The 18,628-nt window shown below is 39.0% G+C and overlaps 2 protein-coding genes across 2 annotated transcripts in view; one reads left to right on the top strand and one right to left on the bottom strand.

The window, feature by feature from the left end:
- Window positions 1-15,790, bottom strand: part of CZH10orf67 (chromosome Z C10orf67 homolog) — a 109,119-nt gene extending 93,329 nt beyond the window's left edge. Inside the window, exons 1-2 of the mRNA XM_087947187.1 lie at window positions 15,438-15,790; window positions 9,898-10,060 (exon numbers count right to left, since the gene is read on the bottom strand). Of these exons, the coding sequence (XP_087803313.1) occupies window positions 9,898-9,899 (2 nt within the window). The 5' untranslated portion in view covers window positions 9,900-10,060; window positions 15,438-15,790. The remainder of the gene's footprint in view (window positions 1-9,897; window positions 10,061-15,437) is intronic.
- Window positions 15,791-15,840: 50 nt separating this feature from the next.
- On the top strand, window positions 15,841-18,360 carry OTUD1 (OTU deubiquitinase 1). The gene has a single exon (XM_026675698.2). It carries the CDS (start codon window positions 16,262-16,264, stop codon window positions 17,492-17,494), a length of 1,233 nt encoding a protein of 410 aa, XP_026531483.1. The 5' UTR covers window positions 15,841-16,261; the 3' UTR covers window positions 17,495-18,360.
- Window positions 18,361-18,628: the final 268 nt, after the last annotated feature.

The following is an 18,628-nucleotide window of genomic DNA, read 5'->3' as shown; positions in this document are numbered from 1 at the left end:
CCAAATGTTGATTGTGACTATGGGAACGGACTGCGATAATTGGAAGTGTGAAAACTGATCAAAAGTCTTTTTTTCCCAGTGCTGTTGTAATTTTGAACAGTTGCTAAATGAATGCCTGTAAGTCAAGGGCTATCTGTATAACTAAGAACAGAGAGAAAAATGGCAAGCTTTGAAAGTTCTATTACTAACCTTACAAAAATAGAGTTCTAATTGTCCTTCAGGAGCTTCTTTTCTGAATCCCTGAAGGGCAGACAGAAAGAAAAGGATTAGTACACAGGGTGCTGAACAAAATCCTCTTGATTCCAGCCCACAGATTGTACCACTGTAAGTTCCTATAACTGACGAGTTCTGGTAACGTTGTTTAGTCCCAGATGTGCTGGTCATATTATTCTATTTTCATAATTATTCATGAATAGAGCAATCTGGAAAGTGATTCTTATGAAAATAGCTTATTCAGTAATATGTTATTCTAATTCTTGATTGTAAGGACTATCTTATGTTGAAATAGTATACTATTGGTATTAATGATTGAAATGAAAATTTAGGAATACATATTAGTCTGAAATGAACCATTTTCCTCTACAATCAAATCTATTATTCATGATGGACATGCTTTTTTTAAAGAAAGCATAAGATAAAAATATGTTGTTATTTATGAATATAAATACATTAGTCTTGTTTGTAAATATATTACTGCATTGTTAAAAGCTCTATTTGCTGACTCTGGGAATAGAATGTATACAGAATTCTTGGTGAAGCACACCCAAAATATTATTTATTAAAGGAATATTTTTATAGTATGCAATTGGACATATTTTTGCTAGAGGTCTTATTATCCAGCATAGACACTTATTTGCCTAGACAATTGAGAAATTGTATAATGAGGAAGATAATTTTACATTTGACATTTGTTTATTCTGAAGGAGCTTCAACTATGCCAGTTATGTTTATGCTCAAGTAAGTGTTTTAGGACTGTTGGAATTGCAGCCTATCAAATTATATGTATGCTTTCTCCTAAATAATTTGGTTGACAGTTGCACTCTATGCCTACAATTTTAAACACATATTAGAAGTAAGCTATACTGAATACTAGGAGGCTTTTCATCTCATTAAATCTGTAGGAATTTAACTCCAAGACTTTTTAATAATTTGGCTTTCTATACAATTTTTCTTAGGATTATAATTTATGCCTACAATGTTAAACATTTATTATCAATAAGGTGTCATGAATATGAGTGTAGAATTTCATTTTTTCTAAAAGAAATCATGAACTGGAAATAATATGGATTAAGAAATAAAACTATCATCATTTATTTTTACATCCCTTCATACATTTACCTATCTCTTTCTAAATTTCTTTCTAATCATATCTACCTATCTACCTATCATTTTTTGAAAAAGCGATAAGATATATGCCTCTGTATTGTTTATATTTAGAAACCATACCTTTTATTTGTATACAAGTTTGCAGAATGATCATATTCCTCACTTGATGATTGTACTTTTGCTTGCTGCCATTCACTAACCTTTATACATCGGCTACAAAGTGCTATCATGTGATGATGAATGAGTACATTGACAGCACAACTCCTTTAATATGTTATCTGACAAGTGTGTAATGATAGCATAGAACTAAAAGCAATTGGTTTTAGTGTACAGAGAAGTCACAGCAGCAGAGTTCCAGTAAATTCCAAAAGTTTAACTAAGAGCTAAAATAGGCAGTGATGTAAAGTATCTGTTATCAGATTTCAGTTTAAATGCTTTAAAAAGAACTATGGGTAGTTTCACCTTTAAAGCAGCAGCATCATGTGAAAAAGAGCTTACACTTTCTCTCTGAGACATTCCCTCTCCCTGAAATTACTGTGCCTCCTGTCCCTTAAATTAGTCTCCCCTATGTTTTTAGTTAATAAATTGGCAAAATTTACAGCCTCATAAAGTGCTTAGCTTTTCTTTCTAGCTAAACTAGTAATATTTTTGGAGGGGAGAAATGATTTCAAAGGAGGGACTTAATAGGTTCCTTATCATAGTAAGTAGTTAAAAACAACAGTCAGATGGCTCATTCTTTAATTTAAGCTATATGTTGTTTGGCCCTTAATCTTTCCTAATAAAAACAAGTGTCTATGATGGTTCAAAAGTACCATCCACATTAATTATTATTAATGTACTTTTAATTTCAATGGTCTAAAAGACAATATATTTAAGTTCAATTTCTCCTGCTGTCACATTACAAAAGGGCAAGCTAACCGCACTAGTTAAAATGGCTTTTCCCCAATAATTAAATTATTTCTTCTTGCACTGTAATCCAGCACCTTGTTTTTAGTGCGAATAGTTAATAAATTCTCTGCCAGCTCTGCAATAGTTAGCCAACAGGATGTGTAGAAAAGGGACATTTGTTTATATAGGTAATTCTTGAATTATAACCACTCATTCAGTAACCATTCGAAGTTGACAGAACTGAATGAGTCATACTTATGACCAGTCTCTGAGGTTCCAGTTATTATAGCGTAGCTTTGGTCACTTGATTGTGATTTGGACACTTGGCAGCCAGCTTGTACTTAGGATAGTTACAGTATCCCACAATCACGGAATTGCCATTTATGATCTTCCCTGCCAAGTTCCCATAAGCACAGATGGGGAAGTGAGCATAGAAGGTAGCAAGTCAGTCCCATAACTTTATCCATCATTTTTTCTCCTGAGAAGTTCCACTGTAGATCCCATGGACCAGTGGCCACCAGCCCCTGTGGCCTCCAGTCTTCCACTTGCACTGTGGCCCCTGCCTTTAGTATCGCCCATGTCCTGCAACATTCGTGCATCTCTCTATGCTCCTTGCCTGTGATTTCTACCTCTTCCTGCTCAACAACTTGTGTGGTCCTAAGGTTAGGACAGCAACTGAGTCTAACAGGATTGCCATCGCTAAGTGATGGGCTTATGTGACTGTATCACTTAGTTACAGAAATTCTGGTCCTAATTGCCATTGTAACTCAAATCTACATTGAATATAAATACCGTATTTGCCGGCGTATAAAACGACTGGGCGTATAAGACGAGCCCCCAACATTTCCACTCAAAATATAGAGTTTGTTATATACTTGCCGTATAAGACGACCCCCCACTTGGAGGCATGTTTTTCAGGGCAAAAAAGTCATACGCCGGCAAATACGGTAAGTTGTAACACTTGGGGTATTCTGGATATAATTCTTGATTGACACCCCCGCCCCTTTCCCCCAAACTTACAAAGCCTTACAAATGCTTTAGAGAGGCAGCTTCGCCTTTCTCAGGCTGGCACTCAATTCCTCTCCCTTTCTTTGTGACACTGTTGAGCGATCTGCTTTTTTCAGGGGAAAATAAATAAATAAAAATAAAACTGGACGAAAAACAGTCGAGTTGTTTCTTAATATCTTTCCACCTCCCCAACCAATTTGTCTCCAAGGGTGCACCACACTGATTGCGACATTAATTATTTCAGAGAGAGAGGGTGGGGGGGGGAGAAATCTTTGCTTCCTACTGTGGCTTTTTCCTGCGCATCGTTTTTTCCCTTGGCTTTGTGGTTGTTACTTCTTACAGGGAGGGATAATGAAATACCCACGCTGGGAGAAAGCGGAAAGGATGTCTATTTTCCTGCTCACTAACTTTCCAGAAAGCGTCGAGTTCCTACCCCGAGACTTGCCAAAAGTCCAGTTCATTCATTTGCTATCTTTCTCCAATGAGATCCAGATCTGTTTCCACAACGCGCTTAGGATCTTATCTTATTATCTTATTATTATCTTATTAGCCTTGCTCGGTCCGTCCAAGAGAGAAGAAGGCAGACGGTTTTGCGCTCAGGGAGAAAGGAAAAGAGCCTCTCGCTCACGCTGCACACTGCCCCCCCCTCCACCCCAGCAACGCTTAGGAAAAGAGTTACACAAGCATCCTTTCCAGAAGTGAATCGGGGGGGGGGGGGGATTCGGAGCAAAGGCTGAAACCGGGAAGAGAAAAATTCCCAAAGAAAATCGCACGAGCAGCATCCCATTCCTGGGAGAAAAACAAAAAACAAAAAACACGAACTCTTCCCGAAGCACAAAAGCAAGGATGGCGCTTTCTCAGCTTTGAGCTGCGTTGCTGCTCTCCCACCCCTCCACTCGTCCCCACGTGCGGCGAAGTTTCTGCCACTGGGGTGGTGGTGGAGGGGATGGAAGGAGGTGAGGGATGGGGGTAAAGCCTGGAGCCTGCCTGTCCGCTCGCACGAGCGGAGTGGGTGGGTGGGTGGGGAGGAGGAGGAAGAGAGACTCCGGCTGGGCTTGAAGGGGCTTCGCAAGTTGCGGAGCTCTGCCCCCGTCGCTCTTGCACCGAGTGACAACAACGTATTTGCCGGCGTATAAGACGACCTTTGTTATATACTCGCCGTATAAGACGACCCCCACTTGGAGGCATGTTTTTCAGGGCAAAAAAGTCATCTTATACGCCGGCAAATACGGTATTCTGTTTCATCCATGCAACTTGGTGATGATAGCCATCCACCATAGCTGACTTTAAATGAGTGAAAGCTGGGTGTATAGATTCACTTTCTGGCTCTTACTCTGAAAAAAGAGCTGCCAACTGCAATATAGCTTTGGTATAATCAATCTAAAGATCTGGCTGAAAGTTCTTGCTTTGCAGAGTACTGCAGTGCTTCTTCTGCCCCTTCTCCAATTTAGCTTCTAAATGAGGCCATTGGGTAGAATATTGCATCAGCATGGAGTTAGATATCATCAGTATGTTGATGAATCTCAGTTGTACATTTCAACCCTGGCCCCTTCAAGTAATGCTGCTGAAGTTCTCTCTTGGTATATGGATGCTTCTGAGATCTACTGGTAGATAGGAGAACAAATTCAGACTCAGGCCTCATAAGACCCAGTGGCTTGGACTGTGGTACTTTCTGGGAATGAGAGAGAACACAAGTTTTTCTCTCTCTCTAAATAATAGCTTATTTTTTCTAAATAAAAAAGTGTGAAGGGGCGTGCACACTCACATTTAACCTTAATCAGATTGGTTATTTTTTGCCTGTATTTTTTTAAAAAATAAAATACAGTATGTTCTTCCAAATCATCCTTACTGAGCTCAGTGAGGGCTCACTTTTCATTGAGTACAAATATAGAGACTTCCCTGATGGATTTAAAAAAAATAGGCACAAGTAATTAGGATTACTAAGGATAAGAACATCATGCCAGAAAATATTCAAGTGACCACTAGACTTCAGTACAATTAGAGTTCCATTTCTCACTGCTACTCTGGACTTTTTTTTTGAAATCCAGCACTAATAGTTTGGGTTCTATCAAACTAAATGAAATCCTTTACTGTTGTTGAAATTAATAAGACTGAGGTGTATTATAAACTCAGGACTTTACTAAGGAAGTCAGCATGTTATTTTTTAAAATTAAACTTTCACAAGTAATAAAATATAGAAAATGACTAGACAAAAGGAATATGATGTGTTTGTAAACTCAGTGATTAATAATAGTTTAGATATGTTTACCATTAATGAAGTAATAATTTACTTAGGCTTAATTATATGTTTGGCTTGTGTTGTTCTGGTTACTTAGTACCAACAAGTATCCTTGACTTAAATATCTATTGTGATGTAGACCAGTATTTTTAAATCTTAGTAAGTGCAGACTACAATTCCCAGAATTCCCCAGCCCTGCATGGGTGTCACAAGATTTCCTGGAAAAAAGCGAATAACTTATTGCTAAAAAAAAAAAAGTGTTGCCCTTTAGGCTGGGACAGTGTTGTATGTCGTTTTGTTGCCATAGCACTTGTCTCATAATCTCTTCATCTATTCCTTTAATGTCACCCTTTCCTAGTCTGAGAAAACGTTTATGTAGGCATACATGTCCAACCTGTTAAACTGTTTTCTGATTAATCTTGGCAGAAGTGATTAATGTCTAGCTCTTTTTTTTTTGGTAGGAAGGGGAAATACATGTTTGGAGGTTTCTTCTCTTCTACTTAGTAATAAATGAAATATTGTAATGTTACAAAACACTCATTTTAACCACACTTCTTGTAAAAGAGCTTTTGCTACAAAAAGCTACCCTTATACTTTTTTAATTCTTGGAGAAGGAGAGATGATAAAAAAAAAATTAAGATTATGCCTTACGAAGCCATAAGGTAGTTTCTTTTGGCTTAGTATGTTTGTGAATTTAGTCATTATGGGTTTGCAGATATTTTATCTTTTTTGACTGGGGGAACTCATTGTAACTTTGACAATAAATTGTAGGCACTATGGCTACCAGGAGTGTGTCTGTGGCCTGCCAGCTCACGGAATGCTTGGCATTGTAATGTGCTGATGGAAATTAGCAAGTCAATTGGACAGGCAGCCCCAAGGCCACCAGGTGAGGCCCACGCAGGTCACTCTACCAAGGGGACAACACTGAAAACCTCAGGTCTGAAGATTTCATTATAAGTGAAAGTAATGTATTATTGTCTTCAAATCATAGTTAAAACAAATATTGACTTGAATCAACTCAGCCGTTAGTTTGTAATATGAGGTACTGTTGCTTCTACTTATTATAGAGCTGATATGTACAAGGTATTTACAAAATACAGTGACACCTCTACTAATAAGATTTGTTAATAGATAATAGATGTAAAAACTTATGAGATAAACCTGAAACATGGAACATGAAAGTGAGAAAAAATAGATTTTTTTTAAACAGGAGGGCAAATAAAGCATATTTTTTTCTTATCTAACTGCATTCAATTTGTTACACTTGTAGAATTTGTTAGTGACAGAAAAGCAATCTTAATGCAGGCTGACATCACTGGATATGAATGTTTTGCCAGTGGCTTTGTACACAGTGCTGGTTTAATTCCCATATAATCTATGCAGCTCTTTAAATTCTACCCATGAATCAGTTCTTACTATGCCAGTAATGGGAACATAATTGTAGGATACATTTTTTCTTGATTAGCAAGATCAAACTATGCTTAAGTGTGTAATAATGTGTCATAATTCCAACAGAAGAATATTTTCCCCCATAAATTGCAGAGTAGGAGAAAAAAGCTGACATACACAAAGATAGCAATTTTCATACAAATACTTTAGTTTTGCTCTATTCTGCTAAATGTAATGGCTACTAATCAACTTACAGTATGGTATTTTACTGGTGTGGCACTCATTGCATTTCTATTATTGTTGTTGTTGTTGTTGTTGTTTTCAGAATACAACACATGTAATGACTCCCATTTTGCAAGGACAGCCTTTTCTAGTCACTATCTTAACTCTTCATGTAGAACTCTAGAACCAAAAAATGAAATAAATTTACAGTTCAGTAAATGTAAATACAATATATAAAATAAAATATACTTTTTCATATTCCCGTTATCATGTTCTATCTTTTTAAAAATCTGCCCTTATTGCTTTGTATCAGAGAAAAGTTTTGTAAAACTTTTTTCTGATAGCAGTTTGTATATCAATTTGGCATATTCCTTCACCTATTTTTCAGTTGCATTAGTTTGCAACAAATATGGGTGTTCTAGAGACTCTGTAATCCACCTGGAATCTGCCAAAAGCAAAACAATTTTGATATTTTTACTACTACTTGGCAAACGTACTGAAAAATTGTAAGCCTGTTTCTTTAAACAACAAGTTTGCTTCTACTTTGCCTGATGTCCTGTGATGTCACTGTCGCTCATTCTGAAAGTATTGCTTTCCTAGAGATGCCAAGCCTGCCAGGCTAGTTGCTAGGATACAAGGGAATGTTACGGATTACTTTTACACTGAATCATTCAGACGGATTACTTGAGAGAGAACATAATGTCATAGCACATTGTCAGTGAAGTCACATCAAGAACTACTTCACATTCTTTAAATATGTTATTTTCTAATTGTGAAAATTTTATGGAAAAAAGTAGTATTTTATTTCATGTTACAAATAATAATTTGAAAGGAAGTTATGAACTTTGAAATAGTACAAAAATTGGGAAGAAGGCACAATGTAAGTATTACAGAGTACTGAGAAACACTGATTGTTAGCATTCCAAAGCATAGATTTCAAACCCATCAGTTAATCATATGAAAAAAATGATTACAGAGATTATATAATATTTATGACCAGATGAAGGTAACTGAAATTGTTATATTGCTATGTCTAAATCAACTATTTAAATGAAGAATAAAGTATTTGCTCTTAACTTGTGATTTAACATCTTAATGCAGTGTTTTTCAAAGTTGGCAACTTTAAGATGGGCAGATTTCAACTTCCAGCAAGCCTTTAGTTTCATTTTGCCACAGCAAAAGATGGCAGAGGTGGTATTCAGCAGGTTCTGACCAGTTCTGGAGAACCAGTGGTGGAAATTTTGAGTAGTTCGGCCAACCAGCAAATACCACCTCTGACTGGAGATTTTACAATATCCTTCCCCTGCCATGCCCACCAAGCCATGCCCACAGAACCAGTAGTAAAAAAATTTGAATCCCACCGATATACTAGGAATGAAGGGCAAATACTATGTGGTGATCAGGAATATAGCTACAGTGCATCTGATGCTCCTCAACATTCTTTCTATTTGCATACTTCCTACTGCATTCTTTCTTTATGTCACTGCCTTAGAGCATTAAAAGGCCAGATGCTTGAGAAAAGAGATATTGTCAGTCATGTTCCCACTTGCACTTAACTATGGTACTATTAAGAAGGAAAATACATCTGGTTCAGTTCCAAGCTGGGAGAAAGACCCTGGAAACAACATGGAGGTTGATTGGAAAAAAAGGTTTTTTCTGTCTTGTCTCATGCACAGAGGTGGATTTGTGGCTGTGCAGATGCAGATAGATAATTCCACAAAACATCCATAACAAAGTACATTTATTGGTACATCAGGTATCTTCATAACTCACATTTGTGGCGAAGCTCCTCTATAATGACCAATCCTTTGTACATCAGCATTGCAGGTAAAAGATGGTTATTTTCCTAACCCATCACGTAGCGGTAAGCTGCTTATCAGTTCATGAGTCCAGGCAAGAATGGAGGAAACCTCTCTCAACCCCTCGAGAGTCAATTTAATGACCAATCAGGATTACAGATGTAGCCAAGTGACATGAACTACATTTCCCAGGATACCTTTAACTACATTTACCATGATGCATTCCCTTAAGGGGACAGCTCACAATTCCTAAGTAACTATCCAACTCCCATAGACTGGCTGGGACAACACAAGTTTAATGATGAAGCAGAATCAGCAGCTTTATGATACCATACCTCCAGTCTTCCTCCATTCCTCTGCTCTCAGCTCTTGCAATAATTGTTAGCTTATCCCCTTTCTAACACCATCCAAAGGCAACCTCAAAATCTTTAAAGTCCATTAGGTTTTTTTTTACATTGGAAGAAACTCTGAAACTGACAGCAACTGGGAACAGAGGAGAGGAGTCAAAATAGTGATCTGCAATGAGGACATGAACCTTTATGCAGCTAGTTCCAACTTGAGAATGGGTGGAGGACATTGTAACCCACTTGTAGAAAAAGGGAGTTTATTACAACAAATTGACAGAAAAATATACATGCAACTATTTAAACAATAATTGATATTACTAAAATTAATAATCATGATAAAGGAAGAAAAAAAGCCTGGAAAATTATAAATTTTGCTTTGTGAACGTTCAGTTAATGTTCAGTAAGAGTAACCTGTACCTGCCTACTCTGAAGGTATGGTTTAGGAACATTAAGTTCTATGATCTTGATGTGTCCTATGAAATCAACAGGATTATTCACATGGATTGACTGTGATACTTTAAAGATACATTTTTCTTCTTAGCTATGTTCCTAGTGTCTAAAATTTCAGGACATTAATACTAAGATTTTTGGGACAAGAGAGCTAACAAAAATAATTATTCTACAACATGACAAAAAGATCTTCAAAAAGAAATTGTTATACATTTAGATTTATACTTACATTTAGATTAGTTGAGCAAAGAATAAGGCTTTTGAAGAAGGGCCAGCCAGGTTGGAGTGAAGTTGAACATGCTATATGTCAACATTTATATCTCTTTGCAATATTGGTTCCTCACCTCATTCCACCCGTGAGATGGTAGTACCAAGCTGAATATAGCTGATGCCTGCAAATCAAGCAGAGTAATCTAGATAGTATTTGAATCGAAAATCATTTTAAAAAGTCACAGGATTGAGGACTCCCCCAAGATGGCTGCTGAATGGTATGAATGTTTTCCTTTCCTGATGATAATTTGCTGGTTTTGCTGCCAGAGCTGCTCTCTGGAAGAGCAGCTTCCTGGATTTGAATGGGAGCATTTAGGAATAACTCAGATGACTTTTGGATGGTGGTGGACCCATCTAGGAAGGAGAGTCTTGAAGATTCCAGTTCTCTTTGGGAGAAGTCGAAAAGTCAGGGCATCCATCTTCCTTTCAACATTTCATTTTCTAACAATGCCTAGATATTAACTTTCACTTTTTGAATTTACTGCTTTACTTTTTGTCTTTAAAAGTTGATTGGCTGGTCGAATGCTGACCTACTTTAACCCCTTGCTGGATTTTAACTTTTTTTTCTCTTCGTTTTGATTTAGGTTATTTTGAATAATTTTTGCTTTTCTGTATGGAAATGTGAAGCGTCTTTGGATGGTGAAGTGTTTTTATTTGATTTACATCATATTAGACTTTCACCACTGGGTTTTTTGAACTTTATTAGATTGCAAAATATTTTGAGTTTATTTTTTTAATTTTTCCTTTTAACTTTGGATTGACATATCTTTTCTGTTCTTTTGATTTATTTCTTCACTTTGCTTTATGTTTTTTGTTTCCTGGTTAACTTATACACAGCAACAATGGATTGAATTAAAATAAACAGACTGGCTGAAAAAAACCATTTGGTAACATGCAATCTTTAGTTGAATGCTTCTTTAAAAAAATTGATGAAATGATCATGGCAGTGGAAAATATACAGAGGCATGTTCTTCTGAAATTAGATTCACAAAAGGAATGTGATTTGGAACTAGTTAATTTGTTGAAAAGAAATTGGGATTGTACAGTCTTAAAATTAACTGAGCTGATGGCATACATATCTTTGAAGTTCAAGCCTGCAGTCTTTTACAACAGCAGAATTACACTGAATGGAAAAGTAAATTAGCTTTCCTCAGGATGATCGAAGGAGATGAAGGAATGGATTTATCACACTTAATCGGTAATCAATTTTAACTGGACTTTTTTGGGAAGATAGACCAACTTTGAACTTATTATATTTAATTAAAGAGTAATTAATAAGAAATGGCATTAAGAAACAGACATGGATATTTGATCCAGGACAAATAACTTAATCTTTGGGATGTCTTGGGATAGATAAGATGTCATGGAAAATTTTCTAAGAGTTATTCACAATAATAGTTTGTTAACATAGGAGTACATCTTGTCTTTATTATTATTGTTCTTGCTGTTAATTATTTTGTCATCAATATTGTATATAGATGATAGGTTAGCAATTTGCAAATGGATTTGGTTGTTTAAAATCTTTTGGGCTTGTTTTGCAGAGGGTGAGAAATTAATTGTGTAATAATGTATCAGTATGGGGGATAATATGTTTATAGGTGTTATATTTGTTTTCTTTCTCAGTGCATTTTTTTAATGTCTTGCATGTTTTATGTTGGAAGTTAAATCTGGTCTGTGTCTTATTCCAAGCCAGGAGAGAAATGCAGAAAGAGGAAAAATGTGAGGCTGGCTGCAGTTGGAAAGGAGGTTTATTGGCCCAGTAATAGCAATGATAGCAGCAATTATTCTGGGATTGCCAGAATTCCTATGGTCCCATGGACTAAAAATTCTGTGTTTCATTCCTATCACACCTAAATAACTTTAGATTGCAGCAAAATATGCAAATCATTAGTATATGAAATACATACTTTCATATATAGTCTTTGAATGAGATATTAGATATGTACATTTCAGAAAATGAGTGGGGCTAGACTTAAAATAGAATTTATGTGGTTTAAAATTAAAATGCTTTCAATGTAATTTTAAAGTTAGGAATATTATTACAAGGTGTTTGGCTGCAATGACTGAGAAGGGGAAGCATTGTAATATATATTAATGCCTTAAATTAAAATCTGATTAATTCTTATTGAGGAGTTCCATTGAACTTTGGGATTTTTCAATAACATAATGCACAGTGTTATTTTATAAAAATAAATAAATATCAGTTTGGATATTTGATCGATTTGAAGAACCTCCTGGAATGTTCCATCATTAGAGGTTTGAAAGTAAACATTGGACAGCCATTTGTACGAATGATATCAGGATTTGTACTTGGGATTGGACTAGAATTCCAAGATCCTTTCAAATTCTTGGATTTTATGATAAGCAGTATAAGATAATAGTAGATTTAACTTCACTTTTTGAACTAAAAGTTCAGAAATTGCATGTTAAAGGACAATATATTAATTCCAATATCGTTCTAATTGACAACTAGGAGGTATAAATATGTCAATAAGCAAAGAAAATAATTGTCTTTTGGTTTATGTTACAACAGAATCAGAACATGTGGCAGTATTTTTGACTATTATTAAATATCCATTTATATATCACTTTATTAAAAACTGTAAACTTGATTCATGAAGAAAGACACAATTAATCCTGCTATGAATAATTAACAATGGAATCTAACTTTTTACTTTCACTGCCATATAATCACTGAAGCAGGGGTTCTTTCTAAAAGATAAGAAAGCAGTAAGAGTTTATAGTCAATTTGTCAAGTAATCAAGATATCTATGCATAGCAAGTTCTAGATTTTTTTTAAAAAAAGATAAAAAGTGTCCTTCAAACAGACTTTATCCCTCAGCCAGGAACTTCTAGATGTTTTGTTCTTTTTTTCAGAAAGGAAGATAAAAAGTGTCCTTCAAGTGGAGATAACTACTGGTGATTTCGTAGCCAAGGATAGGCATTTTCCTTGACAGAAATATTTAAATGATTCCATGTGCAACTGTGGTTTCTTCTGAGTTGTTTTTCAACTTCTTAGCTGCAGAATTAATACCTTATCATAGTTTCCCATCAAAGTATTTATTATGACTCAGCTTCTAAACTCTAAAAAGATCAATCAAATTCCCTATAATTCCATCTGATCAGGCACAGCACCAGATATATTAAGCAGCTATACTGGGCTAAAATGTTCACCTTCCAGGGAATTATAGGGATATATATTTCTGTTTTGGGATATATTTACCCCTAAAATAGATGTAAAACACATTAACATTTCCTGCATGTTTTTGTGTGGGAGATAGAAATGTCTCCAAATTAATATTGTTGTGAAAATACGGATTATATTGACAAACATAAACTATGGCCTTAGCTTTGCTGCTCAACCAAGAGCCTAAATTGCAAAATCAAAGGAAAGCAACACCTGCTATAATTCACCATCAACATATCCCTAGTTTTCTTCTACTATATATAACCTATTTGAATTTTCAGAAATCTTAGGTGCTTTCTGCTTGTTTGCCAATGTTTCATTCTAGACATTATAGGTAGCATCTTCAGTGCTAACAAGGAGTGGGGTTTGCTCCTGTTTTTATATATTTATTTGTCCAGTCCATGTTAGTGGAGGACTTGTTTCCACCTTGATAGTTCCTTGGTTAGGCTACTTGATTGCTTGTCTGATTGGTAGTTCTTTGATTAGGGTATTGTTTATTGCTTATATTAATTCTGATATTCCATGTTTATCTAAGTGTTGATTGCAGGGAAGGTGTTCTGGCATTTTTGTTTTATTTTTAGCTTTTTCACTGTCTCTTTGGAATCCATGTGTAATATGCTTTATCTGTAGGTGCCTATTAATGACTGATGGGTCTTTTGGTTTACTTAAGATGTTTGAAATTGTGGGTTTCAGTGATGTATAATTGCCTATGTTTCCTATATTGTATAGGCAGTTTATCTCTTTTCTCTGGTGTTCTGCAGTGTGTTTGTGCTCATCTGAATGTTTATACATGGCTCCTTTGGGGGGAAGATGGCTTGTTACTTTGGAAGTGGAACACTTGGTTGGTTTTTGGTAAGACTTGTATTTCAAATATGCCATTTTCTTTGTCAATGTGGATAGCTAGTTAGGATTGCTTTCTTTTTCCTTATGAATGTTATTCCTTGAAGACATTGTTCTTTTTTATTATGACAAAGGTGTTGTGTACATACCAGATGGGTTGTATATGTAGTTTCTAGGCATTGCATTACAGTCTCTGTTACAACTCCTGAGGGTAGTGATTGCATGGGTGTTCTGCTGATTTGTTGGTATATTTGTTTATCAACTTGAAAGTAGATAGCAAGACAGAGGTTGATATAATCTGTGATACTGGTCATTTTGATCTTAGTATAGTTCTGTATGGAGGGATGTGGTGGCTCAGTGGCTAAAATGCTGAGCATGTCGATCACAAAGATTGGCAGTTTGAATCCCTAGTATCGCGTAACGGAGTGAGCTCCTGTTACTTGTCCCAGCTTCTGCCAATCTAGCAGTTCGAAAGCATGTAAAAATGCAAGTAGAAAATTAGGGACCACTTTGGTGGGAAGGTAACAGTGTTCTGAGTACCTGAATGCCGGCCATATGACCACAGGACAGTGCTGGCTCTTTGGCTTTGTAACGGAGAGGAACACCGCCCCCTAGAGCCGGAAACAACTAGTATGTATATGCCATAGGAACCTTTATCTTTACCTATAGATCTGAATAGATTTGGTTACATCTAGTGTGTTGTACAGTTCTACTGGCATGAATCGCAACATTTCACTAGTTCTGGGTCTATAGATGTAGAGTGTTGTGACATTGAATGAAACTAAATGAAGTATCTAAATTTGCTAAAAAACAAACAAACCTCAAGATTAATCTATAAAGCAATACTTAGACTGGCTAGGTATCCATCTTAAATGTATATAGATGTATCCTCCTTTTATTCCCTTCTCCCCATCTCTCTCCCCCCCAAAAAAATAGATATAGCAGAGTTTCAGCGAAACAATGCAATGTCAAAGCACAAATAGTACACAAAGATGAAAACGTGCACTTATGGAAGTTTTAAATCTGAGCAACTGGGGAGAAAATTTATTTGGTATTCTGCAATTCCCTCAAACGGGTACTCAATACTAGTTGCTTCTCCCCAGAGGTGGTATTCAGCAGGTTCTGACCAGTTCTGGAGAACAGGTAGCAAACATTTTGAGTAGTTTGGAGAACCGGCAAATCCCACCTCTTGACTGGAGATTTTACAGTATCCTTCCCCTGCCATGACCACCAAGTCACTCCCACAGAACCGCTAGTAAAAAAAATTGAATCCCACCACTGCTTCTCCCTCTCCAGCCTACCTCTCACACTTCTTTTAAGTAGGAACTGCTTTAAAAATAAATAAATAAAATAGCACGAGACGCGGCCGAAGGGCAGAATTTCTTCCTGCATTCCTTCGGCATTGGACACATGCTCAGAGGCATTTTCTCACTGCTTTTAAGCCGGGCTCCTAGCTCTGTTGCCATCCGCACCTGACTCTTCGTGCCTGACTATTACTCACCGGTGGGCTCTCCTCTTTCCTTCGCTCCTTGCTCTTACTGCAACTTCCTCGCGGCGTTAAAAGCGAATCCCTGGGACGCTTAAAGCGAGTAATTCCTATTGTCCCCTCGCCTCCCCTCCTGAGGCGGCCAGAGACAGCGAAGCAAGTGTATCCGCGCGCGCCCCCGCCCCCGCGCGCGCTTGTGTGCGTTTTTGCGACTAACGTCCTTGGCCAACCGGCTGGGGCAGGAGGGGAACTCGATCAACCTCTGCCGGAAGCCTTGTCAAACGCCCCAACGGGGACGTGGCCGGGGAGCGACCGCTCAGCTCCGCGCCAAGCCCCTCCCACCTTGGCGACGTGTGTCTCGCAACGTGCTGAAGGGCGGGAAGTAAACAAGGCCCGGCCTTCCCTGGCCGCTCCCCCTCTGCTGGGCCTCCAGTACCTTCCAGGAGGGCCTAGGCCTGCGAAAGGGAGGAAGGAGCCGCCCAGAGCTGTGGCGCAGCAGGAATTCCCGCTTCGGCGCGGTCCGAGGAAAACGGGAGGGCGAAGGGAGGGGGCGCTGTTTCTGCGGACCCGCCTCCCCGCCCGCGTGAGGAACTGAGGAGAGGGCGGAAGCGGTCTCAGGACGGCGACGCCTACGGGTGGGGCGGGGATGCCCGAGGCTATTTTTACTCGTGCGCCTCATTCTTTCTGGCTACTTACTCGGAGGGGCGGCGGCAAAGCAGCGGCTGCAGTGGTTGCTCCCTAGCCCGGCCCCTGCAGCCTTCCAAGGTTGCTGTGAGCGCCGCCACCGCAGCAGCCTATAAAGAGCCGAGAATGCAGCTCTACGGCACTATCGTCACTCATTATCCGGCGGCAGCAGCGGCGGCGGCGGAAAGTGGCGCGTCCAGCGGGCCGGGAGTCGTGTTCAAAGTCTCTCCTTCGCCGGAGACCGCTGGACAAAGCTCGGGTGGAATTGAGAGCGACATTGGAGGTGGCGGAGGAGGGACCGTGAGTGCCGTCACAGCAGGAGCAGCCAACACCATGCCCGCCTTCTCTTGCTTGGAACTGCTGCCCTCGGCGGGGCCCGTCCAGAGAAAGCCGCCGCAGCAGCCGCAGGTCTTTGCATCCGCGGCGCAAATGACCCGCCGCCGGCAGCTGGAGAGAGTAGTCCCCATCCAACTGGTGCCGCACTCGGAGTCCATCGGAGCGGTGGGGAAGCTGGACCCGCTGGAGGCTCCCAATGCCCACCCGTGGCTGCTGCTGGAGAACAGTGGGGGTGAAGTCGCGGCCGCCGCCCAGCCAACCTTGCAGCCGGAGCCGAGCAATCGCGGGCTCCGCTTCAACGAGCATTGCCAGGCCTTGCAAGCGGCGGCAGCAGCCGCCGGTTCCTACTCGGGACTTGCAGTTGAATCTCAGCCCGCCACCACATTGAAAGTTGCAGAGGAGGTGAGCCCCAGCCAGTTGCGTCAGACGGAGCGGAGCGAAAAGCTGGCGCTGTACCTGGCCGAGGTGGAGAAGCAAGACAAGTACCTGCGGCACAAAGGCCGCTTCCGCTTCCATATCATTCCCGACGGCAATTGTTTGTATCGCGCCATCTGTAAAGCCATCAATGGGGACCAGCGGCTGCACGGAGACCTTCGCGAACAGACGGTGCACTACATCGCCGACCACCTGGAACACTTCGCACCCATCATCGAAGGCGACGTGGGAGAGTTCCTCATCAACGCTGCTCAGGACGGCGCCTGGGCCGGCTACCCTGAGCTTTTGGCCATGGGGCAAATGCTGAATGTCAATATCCATCTCACTACTGGAGGCAGATCCGAGAGCCCCACTGTGTCCACTATGACCCACTATCTGGGCCCTGAGGATCCCAGCCGGGCCAGCATTTGGTTGAGCTGGCTTAGCAATGGCCACTACGATACTATGCTGGATCATCAATGTCCCAATCCAGAATATGAGGAGTGGTGCAGGAAGACTCAGGTGCAGCGCAGGAGGGATGAGGAGCTGGCCAAAGCTATGGCAGTGTCCTTATCCAAGATGTACATTGAGCAGAATGCCTGCTCCTGAGATAGGCATTGAATCCCTTGCCTGCTGTTCTGGTGCCTTAATTGTTCTCCATTTCTTTTCTCTAGCAGTTGTAATTCTTACTTGGAGCAAAAACCTGAAGATAAGGGAGAGTGAGATTTATAATGAATGCTTATCTATAGATTACCAGACACTAGTTATTTTCCTAGCTCTTATTTTGTGTATATAATGTTTATTTCCATACACTTTGTTCCTTAAAAAGGATCTTTTTTTTTCTTTTTGCACTTTTTCTAGTTTTCTTTGCCATCAAAATAATTTTTCACTTCATTATTTGTTTGCCTATAGATTTTTTTCTGGCCTATATGGCTGATAGCATAACAGTTATTTTATGTTAATATCTGACACATTCACAGTATCATTCTTTCAAGGTAAAATTGTATTGCTTTCTAGCAGAGGTTGAGAGCAATTGGGTTTCTGTGTTCAGTTAAGTAGAATAAGCTGGGTTCTCAATTTATTTGATTGGTCTTTTTTGTTAATCACACAATGTTTTCAAAAACTGCAGACATACAAAAAGATACGTTAAAAGTAGTCTTTTTTTCTTTTTAGGAATATAAATGCCTCCTATCTGCCCCTTGATAGTCCATTAGCAGGTTTATCACATTCTTTTGTTTCTAATTGGCTTAAGATGGTATTATGTACAAATATATTTATACTAAGTTTGTATGGTTTGCTGGGTCAAACATTCAAGGTAGAAAACACCCTCTTCAATTTTGAATGAACTGAAATGGTTAGATATATTTATTAAATTGAGTTTGTACTTTTTTATTTTGTGACTTTGGAATTTATACTATATTTGTATAATAGCAATATTCTTAGCATTCTGGAATAAATGTATAGTTTTGCTTGGATCTCGAACAAATGTCTGTGTGGGTAAAGACAACTTGGGGATTCTGGCTAGGCTGCAGAAAGAAAGTGAAAGCTCTTGGCTAGGCTTGCTACTGGATCCACATCAGGAATAGTGAATGGGAAAGGGCACCTGGGAGTCAAGTGTTGATGAATGTAGATGTTGAAGTATCTCCATGATCCAATTTTGCCTTTTGAATAGTGGGGAGGGTTGTGAAGGCTTTATATGAATCATTTAATATATAACCAACCTCCAAGGTCATAAACTACTTA

This window comes from Notechis scutatus, chromosome Z (genome assembly GCF_049901735.1).
Source record: "Notechis scutatus isolate UNSWTSFEM ecotype Mainland chromosome Z, rNotScu1.2, whole genome shotgun sequence".
In the NCBI taxonomy this organism is placed as follows: domain Eukaryota; kingdom Metazoa; phylum Chordata; class Lepidosauria; order Squamata; family Elapidae; genus Notechis; species Notechis scutatus.
This window is presented reverse-complemented; position numbering and strand designations above follow the sequence as displayed.

What these genes read in the sequence shown, in the direction of transcription:
- OTUD1 (XM_026675698.2), top strand. Translation starts at nt 16,262, where the DNA reads ATGCAGCTCTACGGCACTATCGTCACTCATTATCCGGCGGCAGCAGCG.